This window comes from Otolemur garnettii, unplaced genomic scaffold, assembly GCF_000181295.1.
Source record: "Otolemur garnettii isolate 467f Iridium unplaced genomic scaffold, OtoGar3 scaffold00025, whole genome shotgun sequence".
NCBI lineage: Eukaryota > Metazoa > Chordata > Mammalia > Primates > Galagidae > Otolemur > Otolemur garnettii.
In genome coordinates, this window is record NW_003852420.1 from 4,112,142 (window position 1) to 4,133,386 (window position 21,245).

Below are 21,245 nucleotides of genomic sequence, written 5' to 3' on the forward strand. Positions count from 1 at the left end.
ATTGAATACAGGAAATTTAATACAAAGGAATTGCAAAAGTTGACCACAGAAAGAGGTGAAGTAGGGCTGGCTTTATAGGTGTGTGATGTGTATGCTTGCACTTATCTCCACACTTAGTTCCGCAGTCTTCTATTACTGTCTTAAAAGTCTTCATAACTTTTCTTTTGAAGTTGTGTTTTGTACATGAAGTTCAATGGGATTATGGAGTATGCAGATGAGCAGAGGGGACAGACATTATATGCATGCTCATCACAGTTTCTTTCCCTTTATTTGCATTTGGCATTCACCATGCTGCATGGGAGCAAGATTCTAACACATCCACAAAATGGCTACAAGGAACACACTTGCATAAGAGACCACATTTTTGGTCTCAACCAGAAATTTTTTTGAATCAAGAACGATCACAGAATCCAACCATGTCCTTTCTTATGAGGGTTCCTTTCCTACATGAGCCAACTTAGTATGATGAAAATCATGACATAGAAGAAAAAGCAGGTTCACAGCCACCACCCCGCTGCTGTAGCTGTCTAACGCCAGCGCCGCCTCTAGCTCGCCGAGCTCCAGCCAAAGAAGGGGGGTAAGTAAGGAGGTCTTTATACCATGGCTCGTACAAAGCAGAATGCCAGCAAATCCAGCAGTGGGAAAGCAACCAGGAAGCAACTGGCTACAAAAGCCGCTCACAAGAGTGCGTCCTCTACTGGAGGGGTGAAGAAACCTCATCGCTACAGACCTGGTACTGTAGCACTCCGGGAAATAAGACGTTATCAGAAGTCCACTGAACTTCTGAATCGCAAACTTCCTTTCCAGCGTCTGGTGCGAGAAATTGCTCAGGACTTTAAGACAGATCTATGCTTCCAGAGCGCAGCCGTTGGTGCTTTGCAGGAGGCAAGTGAGGCCTATCTGGTTGGCCTTTTTGAAGACACCAACCTGTGTGCTGTCCATGCCAAACGTGTAACAATTATGCCAAAAGACATCCAGCTAGCACGCCGCATACGTGGAGAACGTGCTTAAGAGTCTGCTATGATGGGAAATCATTTCATTATCAAAAAAAAAAAATTCTCTTCTTCCTGTTATTGGTAGTTCTGAACGTTAGGTTTTTTTTTTCCCCCATGGGGTCAAAAGATACTTAAGTATATGATTGCGACTGGAAAAATAGGGGACAGAAATCAAGTATTGGCAGTTTTTCCATTTTCATTTGTGTGTGAATTTTTAATATAAAATGCGGGGATGTGCAGCATTAAAGCGAGTCAAAATGTTTCAGTGAACAAGTTTCAGCAGTTCAACTTTATAACAATTATAAATAAACCTGTTAAATTTTTCTGGACAATGCCAGCATTTGGATTTTTTAAAACAAATAAATTTCTTACTGACGGCAAGTAAATGGTGTTTGTAGCATTTTTATCATACAGTAGATTCCATCCATTCACTATACTTTTCTAACTGAGTTGTCCTACATGCAAGTACATGTTTTTAATGTTGTCTGTCTTCTGGGCTGTTGCTGTAAGTTTGCTATTAAAATACATTAAACTCTAAAAAAAAAAAAAAAAAAGAAGAAGAAAAAGCAAAGATAGGGAAACACGCAGATTCTTTCATTCTTTCTTTCTGCATCAGCAACTCCAAAAAGTAGAGAATTTATGGAATGTGTACATATCAAAAAGTAAACTGTAAACAGATGAATTTGTTTGTGTAGCAGTTCTGCTGCTCTGGTAAGAATGAATGACGTGTATATATGAGCTACAAAAACAAATTGTGTACATTGGATGTACCCAGTCTTACTATGAAACCAATTGATAGCTTTCTTATGAAAGCTATAACCCAATTATAGCCCAAGAAGAAGGGGAAAGGAGAGAGGGAGGGGTGGGGAGAGGGGAGAATGGGTGGAGGGAGAGTAATTGGTGGGACCACGCCTACGGTGCATCTTACAAGGGTACATGTGAAATTTACTAGGTGTAGAATATAAATGTCTTAACACAATAACTAAGAAAATGCTGTGAAGGCTATGTTGACCAGTTTGATGAAAACATTTCAAGTTGTATGTAAAACTAGCACATTGTACCCCATGATTGCATTAATGTACACTGCTATGATTTAATTTAAAAAAAATTGTGTATTTCTGTGATCTCCATAAGAATTAAATGTTATTTCTCTTGGCCTTAGCACTATCTTTCTGGAAACCTCCATGCCATGAGAGCCAAGTGGAGGAAGAAGCAAATTAACAAGCTGAAATACAAAAAGTAAAAGAGGAGGCAGACATCAAGTAACCTCTTGCTTGTGCACATGTGATAGCCACAAGAGCAGAAAGATGCAACACTGTAAGCTGAGGACTCTGGTGCAGGCTGCTGAATTCATGTTACTGTGTAGAACTTTCTTCTCAGTGGATCTAAGACTTCACTCCCATCCATTGCCAAGACCACCCCTGAGAGATCCATCTTGCTTAAACCAAAATAGTCCTTTGCCCTGACCTGACATTCTAGACTAGTTCTGTTCTGAGTTGTGGCTGAGTGTAAGAGTATACAGTAAATCATATATTCTGCTGTTTCAGCTGGAGAATCAAAAGAAAAAACAAACAAATGATTAAATGTTGTTAATTTTTTAATTGGCATACAAAATAAAAAATATTGTAAAATTCAGGCCAATGGTTTAAAATTTAATTTTTTTTTTTTTTTTAGTTAGAACATTAAACAGTAAATTCTAAAAAGAAACATAACAAAGAGAAAGAGAGTAAAAGAGAGGCTGTAGAAGAATGGAAAAAGATATTTTTTCCTACTTTTTGAACAAGAGGCCCACATTTTCATTTTGCGCTGGACCCTGTGAATTACTATGCAAAAAGGAAGGAAATTGTCACAACCCTGTGGGCTGGAAAGACAAAGGGAGACAATAAAGTTATCAGCATCCTGGCCCAGGAGAACCACAATGGGGGGCCTGGAAGGAGGGAACTGTGAGGAACTGGAGCCTAGCTGGGGCTGCTCTATGGGAGCAGGAATGATGGGTTGAAGAGCTGTCTGGCAAGCTCAGTAAGGGCAGGAAACAGTATGAAGCAGAGAGAAGCAGAAAAATGCCCTGGATCCCCCAACTCCCAATTTAGATCCTGCCCTGTGCACACAACTGGATGCCATTTGGAAAGGAAGCTTAGGAAATGGAGGTTGTGATAAGCGAGTGGAAAATGATGGGGAGGAGATCAGAGACAAGACAGGGAAGTTATTCACCTACTCACTTTTTTCCCTATTAACTCTCTGGGCCAGGCATATCTGATCCCCCTTTTGCTCTTTTGTTCCCTTATTATGCTCTCCTTCATATCTCCATCAGTCCAAATCCTCTCCAACATTTAGTGTTCTTCTTAAACCTCTCCTTCCCTAGGAAAATTTTTCTAATTATTGTGGATGGATTCTACCTCTTCTCCAGAATTCCTGTGGCCACCTTGTGGGTTTCCAAGAAGCCATTAGCAGTGGCAGGCTTTGGTGTCATCAAGATTGGGCTCAGCTCTCTCTGTATAACTGAACCACTTGGAAAATTCTCTTAACCTGACTGAGCTTAAGTTTCCTTATTTGTGACTAGAGGTGATAGTATCTATTGCTTGAGATTACTGTAAACATTAGTGAATAAAAAGAACTTAAATACTCAGTATCAACATATTCAATAGAAAGTACTTATTAAGTATTTTTATCATTGATTTAGCCTATTTCATTGGCTCTGCATTAGTTTCCTCTGGTGGCCATAACAAAGTACTGTTCTACCATACCAACTGGGTGATTCTAGGAATTAGAACTCTAAAATCGAGGTATCAGCAAGACCATGCTCTATCTGGAACTAGTTGGAGAGAAGACTTCCTTGACATTTTCTAGCATCTAGTGGTGACTATCCATGGTTGACATTCCTTAGCTTCTAGCTGGTGGCCCCAGTTTCTGCTTCTGTCTTCACATGGTTTTCTCCCAGTGAGCCTGTGTCTCTTTTGACCATATTTCTATTTTATAAGGACACAAGTAATGTTAGAGTAAGGGCCCAGCCTAATAACCCTCATGTTAACTAGATTACATCTCTAAAGATCCTATTTCCAAATAAGATCCCATTTATAGGTATATAGGTGCCAGGAGTTATCAATTGTTGCCCTTACAGGACATTTTGTGTCAACGAAAGAAAGAAGTTTCTGATTCAGAAAAAACTGCAGAAACAGCAACTTCCTAACACTTTCATAAAGGACAAGGGAGCCTGAGACAGCCAGGCCCTAAATGCCAAACAGCTTGGAGAAAGAGATTTAAAGCTTGTAAATATCAAAAAGCCTCTGGAACATCGGAGCAGAAGGAACACTCCTAAACACAGTGAAACATAAATAACGTTGGATTGGGTTCATTGGCTGCACTCCTAGGGCAAAATTATCATCCCCTTTCCAAAAGTAGCATTTAGGACAACATTAGCTTAAAATGGTTATTGTATTTTCAGAATACATTATTTTTTTATAGCTTATAGCAGGAGTTGACACATGATGTGCCATTATTCTATATTTCCACTTAGATGCACGCAGGTAGTAGTAGCCCAGACAGGCACTTTGGGACTGATCTAATTCAGGCTTTACTCCAAAAAATGTCCCTTACCTGCCCCTATGATGATCATCTTCTCATCTTGCCCCCTGAATCTACTGGCATTATTGTTTATATTTTATATTTCTTGTCTGATTAGAGAAGGGATAAGTTGATATTTAACATGTAGAAAAGAAAAGAATGAATAAATAAAAATGCTCAGCAAATTCATTAACTTTTTAAAAAAATTCATTGTATATTCTTTGGAACCATGATAATACTTGGTACTTCATTGTCTGATGCACCGTAATTGTTTCAGTCAGTACCCTACTATGGACTATTTACTTTGTTGCCATGTATTTTATTCTTATAAAAATTGCCATGATGATCACATTGAACCTAAATTATTGTGGACACTGTAGCATCAGTTCTGTTTTCATATCCTGATTTCCAGCAGTCAAAACATGTCCATTTTCTGACATGGAATCCTGGATTACCTTGAAGGAGAAAGCGAACACACCTGCAGCTGTCCAGAGCTCAACAACTTTTGCCTATTCTTTCCTATGGTCCATATGTTGGGATCCATGGTAAGAAGGTGAAAACAGCCCTTTCTGTTTCAATACTCTGAGACCAGGTTCTCTCACATCTCTCTAAATGCAGATGGGAGGAGTACAACTGGGGCTGTTCTCTGGCTCCGTAGGAAATCTGATACAATTTCATGATCTCTTATTTCCATGGGTCTTAGAAAGAACAGTTAGGAAAATCTTAGACTTCATCCCCCTTTGACGTGCAATAGCTAGAAAGCAAATTTGTTGGAGACCTCCACACTGGGAACAGAAAATTTGTAGTGTACTCTGCTGACCACCTACCTCAATCTGTCAGGGTAATTTAATGCCATGTTCTTACATCTCTTCCCCCATGCACTCTTGTGTTTCAGATGTAATAGAGGAGTAGAGAGCAGGGCTACCCCTTAACCCATCCCTACCCTGTCCAGGTTCCAATTAGTTTTTTGTTGTTTTTTTTTTTGTGTGTGTGTGTGTGGTTTCTTGCTCTCCCCCCAAGTAGAGGGACCCCCATTCTTCAGTCCTGCCTTTGGCAATTTAAATGAATGATGGCTTGTTGCATGTCATTATCCAGGCCTGGAGAGAATAATAACTGCACAACCCCTCTGATTAGGGAAATAAGACAGAGAATTATTCTGTAACCATTACAGTACCTGACAGAGTAGAGGCCAAAAGCCAATTTAGAAAACTTCTAATCCAGTGTTTGCTCTTTTCTGAAGGTGAGAGTTTCTCATTTGAAATTGTGAACAATTCTTATCTGTGAAGAAAAGATAAAACAGATCGAGGGCAAAAAAGGGGGGGTATTCATTTATACTTTTCTAGATGATTTTTTGCTATTCAAAATGTGGTGCATGAGTAGCAGCCTCAAGGTCACCTGGGTGCTACTTAGAAATGCAGATTCTCTGGCCACATCAAGACATTCTGAATCAAACTACACAATTTAATAAGATCCCCAAGGGATTCTTAGGCATTTTAAGGCATGAGAAAAATTGGTATGTTAAAGGGAAGTTATTGCATTCAGCTGCCAGGAAAAGGCTCTTTTAAAAACAGACCTTACTTACAAGACAAAACAAAATGAAAACAAACCATCAAAAACCTTTTCTCACTAGAGAAACATTTGGATTCTTCCATGATTAACATCTCCCTAAGTTTGTTTATAAATTTAATACAACAGGGATAAAAATGTCAACATTGAGTTGTACCTGACACCAGAACTATTCAAATTGATTTTAAATTCATATGCAAAAATAAACTAGGAAGATTATTTTGTATATGGAATAGTCCCATGCACTATTCAAAGGCTATTCTTTTCAATAGTTTGTAAGACTAATGCCCAAAACTTAATTCTAAGGGATGGGATTTGTTTGTTTGGGTCTCTTTTTATTTTTAATTACTGTATATAATTTTGGGTAGTTTAATCTATTGAAAAGCAATATAGGCACATGGTAAAGTTTTCAATGAGAATAAAAATGTCTACTTTTAAAAATAAGACTTTATTCTAGATACTTAATTTCATTCCTAGAGGTTATTATTGATAGATTACATATATAATATATATGCCATATTTTCATAAAATCTTAGAAGTATCTAATATGTATATATGTATACACACTTAAAATACACTATTATATGTGTTACTCTGCACTTTGCTTTTTAGCACCTTTTCAATAGCACATAAAAACACCTACCTCATTGATTTTAATATTTACATATATTTTTCCTAAGTTTCCATCAAAATTTGCTCTCTTTTTGCTATTCCAATTAATAGTGCATTGAATATCTCTCTACCTATGTGTTTGCACACATGTGTCTACCTGTAAAATAAAAACCTATGAATAGAATTGCTGATTCTAAGAAAAGGAGTATTTAAAATGTTGATAGATTTTGACAATTGCTTTTCTAAAACACTGCATGCATTTAGTACCCACACATCACCCATGAGTCCTGTGATTTCTCTCTGTCCTGACTGGCTGCACCCAGATATCAATCTTGGAAATATGTAATCTGATAGTTGGAAAGTAGTATCATAATTCTATTTTAGTGTAAATTATTAATTATGAGTGAATTTGAGCATATTTGCATGTTTAAAGGTCATCTGCCTCTCTACTTATGAATTGCTTGCTCATTTTCTTTAACTCTTCTTTTCTATGGAGAAAAAGGCCTTTTTCTGACTAATTTATCAGAACTCTTTGTATATTAATAACACCAATTATCCCTCAGAGAGGGACACATGCTGCAAACATTTTTTCTCAATTTGTATTTTGTCTTTTTTTCTCTTTATATCTTACATATTTTTTTCATTTGAAAAGAAAGTACATTTACCTAGTGTGAATTTTGGAGCAGTGTATTCATGCTATGAATTAAGAAGCCTTACCCACATCCATACTGTCTTCTGCATAGCCCACTTGCTTGTGGGTAACCCTGTTCATCATTTCTTATATATTCTTCAGTGCTTACATAATTACAAGCAATTAAACATATACAATCTATTTCCTCCTCTTTCTTATAAAAAGTACAATGTCACTGACTATATTCTGGCCTTTACCCTTCCACTTAGAAAAATCTCTGGGAGATCTTTCCATATTAATAGAAAGAAGCTCCCTCATTCCTTTTATACAGATGTATAGTATTCTATTGTATAAATGTAACGTACGTTATTTCATCAAATTTGTAGTGACAGACTTTGTTTTGTTTCCAGTCTTTCACTATGAAAAGAAAGTTGCAATGAATAACCTATAACTATATTTTTATTTTGCATGTGAACAAAGATATGTATACTATATATCCCTAGAGGTAAGATTCCTGAGACAAAGGACAAATTTGTAACTTTGATAAATGTTGCCAAATTTTCCTACATATTATTTTTAATTACCACTAGCCATGTATGTGAATACTAATATTGACAAAATTGTGAATTATTGACAGGTGATGAATTTAAAAATGACATTTTACGGTGAATTTAATTTACATTTCTCTTTTCATGGGAAAGAATATGAACAATCTTTGTATTCCTTTAACTCTGAGTCATTATTTATTTTTTCATAGCTTTTCCCATTTTTCCAATGGATTGTTGCTTTTTTGCTCAATTTTTAGAATTTCTATATGTACTCAGGTAAAAGTTCTTTGTCTTTGATATGAATTAGCAGTTTTTTAAAACAGATCATTATTCTTTTGATGTTCCCCATTTTTTTCATATAGGATTTGAATGTTTTAATTAATATTGTATATCTTTTATATCTTTGGGTTTGAGTCACATTTAGAAAGTAAGCCTTCTGTTCTCCAAATTTATAAAGAAATTTGTCCGTATTTTCTCTTAGTTTCCTCAAAAAGTTGCTCTACTTTATTTTATTCTACTACATAAAACATGACTCCTACACCATTTATCCAGAGATGCCAGCTTCCCAGAAAGGCCAATATCATTTGTTAAAAAAGAAAATCTACCCATATCTCCCTAAATTGAGATACTGCCTTAAACATATTCTAAATACTATATGTGTCTGAAATACATCTTAAAGATACTATTATGTTCCTTTGGCTGACAATTCATGCACCAGTTTTAGAACATAGGACAGAATTCCTGAGGAACCTCAGAAATATTTACAAGGAGATCTCACAGAAGGCCAAAGTCACATGTTAGGGCAGTAGCCATAAAGTTTTGAACTGTTTTCAGTTAATGAATGACTTTATGAATACCTGTATGTTTATAGAAGGGGCCTTCAAATTGTTTTCATTTTGGCATTTATTTTCTTTGGTATCTACCACATAAATAATGTTTTATAAATAATCCATGGATATTTAGGGGGGGAAGTAGCCTTATTTATTTTTACTCAAGAAATCCCTATTAGTGAGTGTTCTGCAATGAAAGAGAACTAATAGGATGGATGATGATGAAGAGAGAGAGAGAGAGATTTGTAAGGTGAATTGGCTCGTGCAATTATAGAGACTAAGAAGTCTCACCACATGAGATGCCAGGAGCACAGCCTAGTTCAATCTGAAAACCTCAGAACCAGGGAAGCAGATGCTATAAATTTTGGTTCAAGGCTGAAGGCCAGGAGCCATGGGTATAAATTTTGGAGTTCCAAGACTGGAGAGGCTTGGAGTTATGATGTTTAATGGCTGGAGGAGAAGAGTGTCCCAGCTTTGAGAGAGAGAGAAGGAAATCCTTTTGTCTCCTTTATTGCCCTATCTGGGCCACCAGCCTCTTACCCACATTGAGAGTGGATCTTCCCCACTCTTTCATTGACTCACATGCCAACTTCCTCTGGAAACACTCTCACAGACACATCCATAACTTATGCTTTACCAATTCTCCAGGTGCTCCAGTGAACTTGCCCAGTGAACTTGCCTTCTAAAATTAACCATGGCAAAGTCCACCCTTAGCAACTTGGCACCCACATGTGTCTCTTTAAACCATGCTTAATCTCCAAATAAAGACAATATCTTTTGATCTAAAATGATATGACTATCCTATATATAACTCAAAACGAATACTCACTATGACATTCCTCATAATTTAATTATAATATAAACTTAATGCTTAAATACTGATAGAAAGTCAATATAGCTTATATTACATCATAAAGAAATAAGAGAGGGACAAAAACAATAACAAAAAGAAATTTTGCTTAATACAAGATAGGACAATTAAATTCATGAACTCATCCTAGAAAAAGTGCTACATAACCTCATTGCTGAATATCAATATGGTCACCTTCAATGTACTCCCCTCAGGATGCTATGCACTGATGCCAGCCAGTGCCCAATTTTGGAACTCTTGCTGGAATGGCTCTCAGAGCTGTCATTGTTTGAGGTAGGACAATTAAGTTTCCAAATTCATTCTAGCAAAAGTGCCACATGCCTCATTGCTGAATATCACTATAGTCACCTTCAACATACCCGCTAAGAAGCTATGCACCAACACCGGTACCTGGTCTACCCTTCAAAGCAATTTTTCTAGGGTAAGTTTGCAAACTCAATTGTCAGAACTTGTATGATAGACAGCTCTGATGGCAATTCCAGAAAAAGAGTTCCAGAGTTGTTTTGAAGGGTGGATTAGGCACTAGTGTCAGTGCATGGCTTCCCAAAGGAAGAACTTTGAAGGTGACCATAGTGATATTCAGCAATAATAAATGCAGCATTCTTTTTACAGTGAGTGCATGAAATTAATTGCTCAACCTTCTGTATGTGCATGTGCATACATATTTGTATACACATAAAGTAGGACAGAAATACTTATGACAATCACAGTTCCTGTTTCAGTGACTGGTATTACATCTACTTTCTGCTATGACCATTCTATATTTCCTTTGCCTTCAGTAGGCACCTGGGGTGGTTATGGATTTTACCTGAAAGGATGAACCAAACTTTCATGTTGAAGTAGTCTGGCCATTTGAAGTCCTTCCTTGATTGAGTTACTTTAATTTCCCATTGACATTATTCACAGGGCACAGTAATACTAAAATATACTTCAGGTATCTCCTGTGTTCCAGACATACTCTCCTTACCTCCAGTGTAGAATGTTGGTCCAATTTCCCCTTGGTAGCCTGGGTTGATCACCTCATCCAGCCCCCTAACTCCCTTCTTAGCCTGTTGGCTCAGAAGTACAGGCAGCTGAAAGAGGCTGGGCAGCCATCTGAACTTTCAGTTCACTGAAATCGTTGTGTCTCCTGGTGTCAGCATTTCTCCCTCTAGAACTAAGAGCTGTAGACTACTGAGCACAAAGTAACAGTAACATAAAGCAAGAATTTTGCTAAGGAGTCATTAGGAATGATGATGAGATGTGCCTCTCCCATTTCCTTCTCTTAATCTAGACCCTTGAATCCTGGCTATAGGAGGGCCACACCACACATCGGATGTTTTCTTCTGAGCATATACAGCCTTCCGGAGAAACTGGTCCCAGCCATGAAAGATACTATCACCTAACTGGCTTTGTACTTGCAACTTCAAAAGGCCATTACATTGTCCTATCCAGCCACCTGATTCTTGATGACAGAGAACATAGTAAGACAAGTGAATTCTATGAGCATGAGTCCATGGCTACACTTCTTTGGCCATGAAGTGAGTTCCTTGGTCAGAAGCCATGCTGAGTGGAAGGAATACCAACACATCAGACAACTTCAGCAAATTCTGCCCTTTGAGAACATTGTTCATCACCACTATATTTCAGGGATGTCCTAAAAAGGGCCTGTAGTTTGGCAACTGCCCATTTTTAGGGATGACTGCAAATCATGCAGAGCTATCTGTGAACCAGGCTTTAGTTGTCCTTTCTTCTATTAACTGACCAGAGGGTAATTCCCAGTAGGGCCAAAAATGCAGCTGGGAGACAGACGGCAACCTAATAGGAGCAGGTTATGTAACTCAACTGTGTCTTCAGCACCTGCTGAGACCCAGTCTTGTATATTCCACTTCCACCTGGTAATGCAGGACTGCTCTACACACTCAACCTTGTGCCTCAGTGAGTCAGAAAGCACCCAGTTTATGATAGGGAGCTCAGGTTACATGGCAACTTGATAACCTATGGTCAAGTTGTACTTGGCCTTGCTAAACGATCCCCTTCCTGAGTAATTTTTTGTTCTCTTCCCAATACAACAGACTTTCAGGCTGGTCAAACCTAATGAGAGTTACTTTGCAATCTTCCTACTTAAGTGAGACAGTACTTCTGTCCCTACGTTCTCCAATGAAACCCTATGCCAACAAATTCAATTTGTCTGTCTCATTCTTTGGTTTCAAGGCTCCTCCAGCATGTGAGAGTCTCTTTACATACCTGGATTCTTTATAAAACAATACCCAAATGATAAATGTGTTGCCTCCAAAATCCAAATAGGCCCTCGAGACATTGTGCCTCTTTGTTGGCTGTGGGAGCAACCAAATACAGCACCTTATTCTTCACCTTAGAAGAGATACATTGACATGATATCTCATACCACTAGATCCCTGGAAATTTCAATAAGACCAAAAGGTCTCTGAATTTTAGACAGATTTATTTTCCACTCTCTGACATGAAAATGTCTTTCCATGAGTTCACAGTAATTGCTACTTCATCGTCACAAAGTTCAATCAGTATAATATAATCAGTGTAATGATGTTTGTTATCTTGTTGAAGGGGAAGGTGGTCAAGATCCCTGCAAACTAAGTTGTGACATAGAGCTGGAGAGTTGATATGCCCCTGATGTACGACAGTGAAGGTGTATTGCTGGCCTTGCTAGTTGGAAGCAAACTGTTTCCGGTTGGACTCACAGACAGTATGGAGAAAAATGTATTTGCCAGATAAATAGCTACATAACAGGCACAGGAAATATATTAATTTTCTCCAACAATGTAATCACATCTGGTACAAGAGCTGCATTTGAAGTTACCACTTGGTTAAGCATATAATAATCCACTATTGCCAGACGTGGTGGCTCATGCCTATAATCCTAGCACTCTGGGAGGCCAAAGTGGATGGATTGCCTGTGCTCACAGGTTCAAGGCCAGCCTGAGCAAAAGCAAGACCGCATCTCTAGAAAAAAAATTAAAAAAAAAAATAGCCAGGCATTGTGGTGGGCACCTGGAGTCCCAGCTATTGGGAGGTTGAGGTGAGAGAATCACTTGAGCCCAAGAGCTTGAGGTTGCTGTGAGCTATGACACCCTGGCACTCTCCTCTCAAGGATGACAAAGTGAGGCTTTGTCTCAAGAAAAAACCCAAAAAAACAAATGATCCACTATCATTCTCCAAGATCCATCTGTCTTCTGCAAAAGCCAAATAGGAAAGTTGAATAAGGAAATCACTATCTCTCCACCCTTGATCCTTCAATTCCCTTAGGCCTTAAGTATGTAGAGTTGCTTTTGATTTATTATTGTCCTAGGTAAAGGCAGCTCTTATTTGGCCTTTCCCACAACAGCCTTCACTTCACAGGTTAGAAAAACAATGTGCAGATTCTTCTAGTTGGTAAGTATGTCTTTTTCCATTTACACATTCTGAAACTGTGGGAATAATCACAGGATGATTTCAAAGACCCATTTGACCCACCATGAGAAAATCTAAGCTAAAACTTCATTGATCCTCCTTATTCTGACTACAAAGACTTCGTGACATTTTGAGTCTCCTGGAATCAGCCAGTTCAGAACCTGTGTCCAGTAGTCCCTCAAAGCTCTGATTATTTCCTTTCCTCCAATAAGCAGTTACCCTGGTAAAAGGATATAGGTCCTTCCAGTGAAGAATAGGAATTTTTGGTAGTGTGCTAGTGTTTTTCCTGAAAAGGGTGCAGCCTCCTTTTTATTTAAGGAGTTCTGGGGCTCTAAATTGGCCCAAATCTGGTAATTTATAGAGTAGTTATGATTCTGCTTTTATGAGTCAAGTTAGACTTTTGTTTACTTGATTAGAAAGTTTCCTGCTTATACAGATCATGTAAGAATTTGTTAAGCTCCTATCAATTTCACTCCTATCTATTTTCACACTGTAATTAGGTAGCCAGCACCAGGTACATACTGTGATTCAGCCTATTCTGATCATTGCCCTGCCTCTGCTGCCCACTGCAGTGACTGTGCTCACCTTGCCCTTGATGGCTGAGTACTGCCACTTGGCTACTGCTACCCTGGGAACCAGTTACTCCCCTTGCATTTAAGTTTTCCAATTGAGTAGTTTTGGTTTCCACTGTAAAGTTTGTCTTATGGAGAAGAGCAATCATAGGGGCTCTTCAGGGATGTTGGAGCTCTCGTTCACAAATCTATTTCTCATCATCTTTTTTTTTTCATGTATTTAGTATCTACTTGATCTGTCAAAAATTAGAGAAGTGTAATAAATCCTCCAAAATCTGTTGTGTATCTATGTACATCTCTTGTTTCCTCAGTTGCAAACCTATCTATTTTGACATTCTGTTTTGCAGCACATAAAGGCTCAAGAGGATTATAACTTCCATGAGACAATTCTCTTTGTACTGTTTTCATGCTTTGTGCCCTGAATTTTACTGTGTCTAATATTAATATTGTCATCTCTACCTTTACTTAGACTGTATTTTACTGGTTAGCTTTGCACATCACTTTCTTTTTAACATTTTGAATCACTTTATTTTAGTTATCAGTTGTAGGCAGTAAACAATTGGGCTTTTGCTTTATAACCCATCTGTGAATGTCTAAATTTTAGTATAATATTTTCATTTTATTGTTTTCCTGTGGCTTAAAGTCACTTGGGAAATTGTTTCAACTTATGATATTTATTGATATCTTGAGAGTAGGAAATGTGAGTGTTCATGATTATGTCAAAGGTATAGCCAGCACTCAAATTCAGCTACATGCCTCTTCATATCACCAATACATCCTGTATCTCCTAAGTAATTAGTAGCAAGCTAAACAGAAGAAAAACAAATGAAAAAAGCTTTACTATTTATTTGGGAGGAATCCATGTTAACTATGTGTACCCTTCGGCCACCTAAGATGTTACATACTCTCCTACAAATAGCTCCTCAGTAGTCACCAAACACACTTGGTTGCATGCAACATCTTGTCTAGTGTGACCTCATCCATCAAACACTCCTTAAACCCTCAAAGAAAAGTCAGGTGTCAACATTGTATGACTCTAGAGAGTAGACTACAAGTGATGGATTCCATTGTTGAGACTCAGGGCACACCACCCCAAAATATGGCTGTAAGAAACCAGAATAAGACATCTCAAAATTTCCTTTTCCAGTATATGTCAAGCCAGTTATTCAGAGAAACTTCAGACACAAGAATAAGTCTGAAAACCTGTTCTTTTGTAAAAGAAATTTATATCTCTAGAGGAAATCTACATTAATAAAGTATGTATATTGGGAAGAGGGATGCTGTAGACAGCTTTTGCTGTTTAAGAGACTTTGTATCTGCACAACCAGAGAAAGTTTGTTCACCATACAGGTTTATCCCCTCATCTTCCCATAACTCATGTCACCACCACCACCCCCAGAAGACCCAAACCCCTGTTTCTTTAACTCTATTGTCATAAATTCATTTCCTAGGAATCTTGTCAATCAGAGAAGATAATTCAATCATAAGAGAAGCACTGGAAGTCGATGCTACCCCCAGACCATTAACCTATTCTTCTGAGGGCCTGAGAAAAATAGGTTACTATTTCCCCAAATTTATTTAAATAAATAATGATAAATTTATTTGATTATCTATTTAAATTATATAATTTATTGATTTAGGGAATTTCTCCCTTAAATTCCTCCCCCCTTCCCTATGAAGACAGTATGTAACTTTCAAGGTCTAACTGGGTTTGGGGAATTCATTCTTCTTTCATGGGGTGCCCCTACATACATAGTAAATTTATATACATTTTATCCTATTAATCTGTCTGATTTTAATTTAATTTTTAGCCCTTCTAAAGGACCAAAAAGGACTGAGGAAAGACATTTTTCCTTCAAATTTACACAGTGCCCACAACTAAGTAAATCTCAGTCACAAAACACCACTGTGCAGAAGGTACAGAGAGTGCCCTTATAGTCCTAAGTTTATATAAGAAAATTCAATATGTACAGAAGGTGGTTGTGGTAAAAATGCTGTCAATGCTTTTGCATATCATTCTGGCCTTCACTTATGTACATGAAGGGCAGCTTAGAATGAATGCTTGTGTCTTTTTAACTGACTACCTGCAGGAACACATTCAACTCAAATTGTGGGCAAGCCATGTATGGCATTAAGAGTTAATGATCTCAGAAACAGACTTCAACTAATGATAAATAAGGATTTAGTGGATAAATGCCCTAGCTCCCTCCAATTAGAGAAAGAGAACTCTGTGGAGTGCCCCACACATCCTCCCAGGGTTTTCCCCCAAGGATGATACTAATGTAGCTTTAGTCCATGCCAGCCCTCTCCTTCTTGACTGGCCACCCTCTCTGTTTACCAGAGTTTCTTGAGATCACCACTCCAATAAATTATATGCACTGGAATTCTCTCTAGGTAGGCTTTTGGGAGAATGCAAACCAAAACAACTCCAACCAAAAAGATAAAAGTAAATAGCTAGAAAAACATTGGTGATGCATAGTAAGACATGTATATTATCGATAAAACTTCCCTTTGAGCATCCATTGATTTAAACTTCCTAACAGACTGCATGCTTAAGGTTTCCTCTTCCTGTAAGTGTTCCAGATGTTTCATTTTCTTGGCACATTCTTGCTATGTTATGTTTCATAGCATGTACTACTCCTTAATTATTCTTTATTCATCTTTAAAGAAACAGAAATACAGACAGGGTGCAAGTATGACTTGCCCTTGACTCTGCTTCTTCCCCTTTGGGAAAAACTGTTCATATCCACAGTTCAGAACAAGTCACTTTTCCCAGGAAAATACGCAGACAAGTTAAAACATCACAGAGATTAGGGGGTGGGGGTTAGGCTATGTTCTCCCCACACATACCTGAATGGGGTCATTAGAGAATTCTTTCTCCACTTTTAAATCCACTGGTAACAGTGATTTAAAAGATACCATATTGATTCAGATATTGAGACAAAATATGAGATAAAATCTCATTGTTTACTTTCTTAAATATTCTCCACATTCTACCTAATAAAGGCTCTATTTCTTCTGCAAAAAACAGTGATGCCCACACATTGTCAGGGATTTGGGGTTAGTAGCTTACACCACAGGATCTTTATGTGTCTCTCCAATACTTCCCAAGGCCTAACCATATTTGTTCCCAAACCCGGTATCACTATTACTAGAATTGTTTTTATATTTGTTACAATATAGTTCAATTCTTATGTAAAATGGTGAAATATGAATGATAAAGAAAAAGTTGTTATTTATATGAGAGCAAAGTTGATTACTTTAAAAACACTCCAAGGGAAGTTGTGTAAAAAAATTAAAAAACCCAACATTGTTGCATTTGAGTTAGAGATGTCAGAGAAAACTATAAAAGATTTGAAAATAAAATTATATGTAATTTTACACATATAATACATACATTATCTTTCCAAGAAAGATATACACATTATCTTTTCACTTTGTGAGTGCTGTGAGTTTCTTGCTCCATTTTAAAGAGGCAAAAACTGGAACTCTAAGACCAGCAAATATTTTTCAACCTTAGATGTACGTTAGACTCACTGTGAAACTTAAAAAAAAAAAAGTGTTGGGACTCATTCTTAGAGTTTCTGATTGTCTAGGATGGGGTTGAGTGTGGGACATTAGGAGTTGTGCTGTTTTGTTTTGAAAATTCTTCATAGAGTCTGATGTGAGGTGAGGATTCCAGAAATATGGAACATCTTTGCTTTGACTGGTGACTAATCTATTGTACAGATTAGTTTTTGACAATACTGCGGTGTCAGTCTAAAGTTAGTGGCCATTCTTTCAGATTCTGGTAATAGGTTGTTTGCTATCTAAGGTTGCGGTGGAGATGCAAGTTTGCATCTTTTGCTTAGTTTCCATAGGCATTTTAGAGTAATATTGCAGGAGGTAGAGTCAAACATGGTTAGTCTGGTGAATTTTATAATTAAAAACAGAATTTAAAAAAATTTAGAAGTATGTAGAATATTACCATGCTGTGGGAAATTCTTCCCTGTGGCAAGAGCAAGATCCCTGTCTTTACCCCAAATATAAAAATTCCTCTGTAGCGCCAACTACTTGGGATGCTGAGGCAGGAAGATGAATCAAGCCCAGCAGTCTCAGGTTGCCATGAACTGTGATGATGTCACTGCACTCTAGCTTGGGAGACAGAGCAAGACCCTGTTTTTTAAAAAAATTGTTTAAAGAAAGGAAATTATTTGGGTTTTCCTACTTTAGTTTTACACTGGCATTATTTTGTTTAAGGTATTACTTCTTTGTAGTTCATATTATATCATAACTCATTATTATTGTGAATACAGAAAATAAGCATAGAACATACATAAGAACATAAGAACATACTATGTATGCCTACCATTCAACTTACAAAACAGAAAATTTTGAAACCTTTTATACTCTCTTCAATATTACCTTGCTCATGTCTCTTCCTCTCACCCAGAGTTAACCAGTTTTCCAAGTTTTCTACTTATACTTCTTATCTGAAAATGGTTTTAACATATATCATATCTATAAATATACATTGTTTGGTTTTGCATATTTGACCATTAAATACATACAATCTGATGTCCCCATTCTGGTACATCTGACACTTGTTTCCTTTTTCAATATTATGCTATAAATGTTCATCCACATCAGTATGCCCATCTGTAATTATTTCATTTCCACTGCTGGATAAAATTTCATTATATGATTATACCTCTATTTATCCATCCTGTAAAACAGTCACTATGTTAAGGTGATTTGTGGTATTTCGCTATTTTAAAGAATATCACGTTATTTATATTTATGTTGGCTGAGTGTACTCAAGCAATTGTTTCTCTGTACACTAATAATGCCATTTCTTTGTCACTTTCAGTGGTTAATTCAAAATATTCTCTAACAGTGAATCTAAAAGTTTATACTCTCAATAGCAGCATACCTCTGCTGATTATTGCTATTCTGGTTTTTTGTTTGTTTTTTGTTAACTTTTTGACAAAGTGTGGGTTGTAAGATACTGGCCTGTGCACTTAATTTGCATTTCCCAGATAATTATTGAGAATGATCACCTTTACTGATTTGCCTTCATTTATGATACCTATTCTGTGAAATGCCTTTTTGTGTCTTTCAAACATTTGTGCATAATGCTGTTTTTCGATATTTAATGGCAATTAGAAGTTATTAATATCTCCCAGATAATAATTCCCTATTTTTAATTGTATGTGTAAAAATTTTCACCCCAGATTGTTGTTTTTCTTTTCACTTCATCAAAATGTTTTTGATGAACAGATGGTCTAACTTTAACATAGTTTGGGGATTTTTCTTTAAAGTTTGCACTTTTTTTGTCTTAAGAAAATTTTCCTTACTCCAGGATAAGAAAGATATTTGCATATTTCACTCTATGATAAATGTTTTTAAATGCACTTTAATTTGCACATAATTAAATGTTGTCTGAATTAAGGTGGGAATCACAATTTCATTCTGTTTTCATATTGATAAATTATTTGGTTCACACAATCCGTTTGACTGCAATCTGTAATGTCACATCTGTCATATGATTGTATAGCAAGTTCTGGGCTTTATATCCTATTCCATTTATCTATTTGACAATTTTTGTACTAATGGCATACTGCCTTAATAAATCCTGTATTGTCTTTATTCATGGTAGCATAAATGGCTTTACTTGGTTCTTTCCTAGAAATATTTAAGTGATTCTTATCCCAGTACTTGGTCACAGAACCTTTAAATTTACCTTGTTAAATTCCACACACACACACACACACACCTACACCTGTTCCCATTTTGATCAAAATTGCACTAAAGATAGATTATATAGATCAAATCAAGAGTTGGCAGACAACAAATCAGGATAAATCTGGCCCACTGTCTCTCTGACTGTACATAAAGTTTTATTGGAACACAGCTATGTCAGTTTCTTTACCTATCGTCAATAGCTGCTTTCAAGCTATAAAAGGAATGACAGCAACTCCTAAAGCATTTATTATCTGGCCCTGTATAAAGTTTGCTGGCCCCTTATACAGGCCATTTGGGAAAATAATTAATTATTTACAATTTTAAATTGTTATATCCATGAACATGGTAAAATTCTCATTTATTAGTTCCTCTTAAATATTTCTTAATAAAGATTGATAGTCTTCCTCCATGAATGGCTTATATACACAGTATTTAATGTTTTTTTTAAATTTACTACTACCTGGTACTTTGTTTTCCAACAATTATAAACTGAATCTTTTTGAAATTTCAATTTCTAATTGTTACTGAAATGCAATTATTTTTGTATAACAATGTACAATTATTTTATTGCTAGAGAACTTGCTAAACTTGCATTAATTTTAATAAGTTTATATTATATTAGTATTTTTATATTTACAATCCTATCAACTGTGAGTAATGATTGCTCTATTTATTCTCTTCTAATCTATATACAGTTATTTTATCTTTTTCTTGTCTTAATGTATAAGCCAGGATCTTCCAAACAACATATAAAACAAATAGTGACACTGAGCAAATTACTCTTTTTTCTCTTGTAAAAAGAAATGCTTTCAATTTTCAATATTAACAAATGTGTGTGCTAGGATATTAAGGAATTCCCTTCTAATGCTTATTTGCAATGAATTTTTTCATGAGTGGATATATAAATTTAGCAAAATTATTTTCTGCATGAGTGGATATATAAATTTAGCAAAATTATTTTCTGCATCTATAGAAATGATGATTTTTTTTTTCTCCTTAAATTTGTCAATGAGGAGAATTTGGTGTATTTATTTGTATGTGTATGTGTATGTGTTTACTTATTTCATTTTTTTTTCCCTCCACTAGTTTGGAAAGTATAACATTTGTTTGTTTTTCTTTAGTAGGGACTCCAGGTATTTTATCCTTTATGATTGTCTTAAAATAACTAAAATTAATCAATATTTTTACCTAGTTCCTCAAAAATGTAAAAACCATAGAATATTTTAATGTTAGTCAACTTCTATTCCAATTTATATGCTGTTGCTAGAATTAAAATACTGAATATTTTGTTTTTGTAGATTAACACTATATAACTACTTACATGTACTGACAAATGATTAAACAATTTATTTAATTATTTCTTCATGCATTTTTCTTCTTTCCAAAAGCCATCTTTTCAGAAGATTTTTCAAGGAGAATCTTTTAAAAATATATTTAGTTTTGGCTAGTTTTTAAAAGGTTTTTATTTTGCTATCATTCCCCAAAGATGATGACAGTGTTTAGAAAAGTCTAGTTGAAGACTAGACTTTATTTTTTTCTCAGTATCTTCAAAATACCATTATTCATTTTGTCTGGCTTCCACTGTTAATGTGGAACAATTAAGTTCCAGTCTAATTTCTATAAATTCTCCTTTCTCTATAATTGCTTTTATTGTTAATTTGTGTATATATATATATATATATGTGTCATGAAATTTTAGTGTTATATATCCATATGATATGTCTGTTTTAATTACTCAATTTACTTGGGATTCACTGTACTTCTTATATTTAATATCCGACCATGAGGCTACCTTAACTTTTGAAATTTTTGTCAGATATTATGTCCCAAATATTGCCTTTCTTTCTTCTCCATTTGTTTTAAACCTCTTCTCACTATTTTCACAATGTTGGATTATTGTTAGACCTTTCTGGATATTCTGTTCTGC

General features: G+C 36.1%; 1 protein-coding gene across 1 annotated transcript; it reads left to right on the forward strand.

Moving 5' to 3' along the window:
• The first annotated feature begins 597 nt into the window (after positions 1 to 597).
• Positions 598 to 1,542, forward strand: LOC100962863 (histone H3.3-like). Its single transcript, XM_012804195.2, has one exon. The coding sequence runs from the start codon at positions 601 to 603 to the stop codon at positions 1,009 to 1,011; it is 411 nt and encodes a 136-aa protein (XP_012659649.1). The 5' UTR covers positions 598 to 600; the 3' UTR covers positions 1,012 to 1,542.
• Positions 1,543 to 21,245: the final 19,703 nt, after the last annotated feature.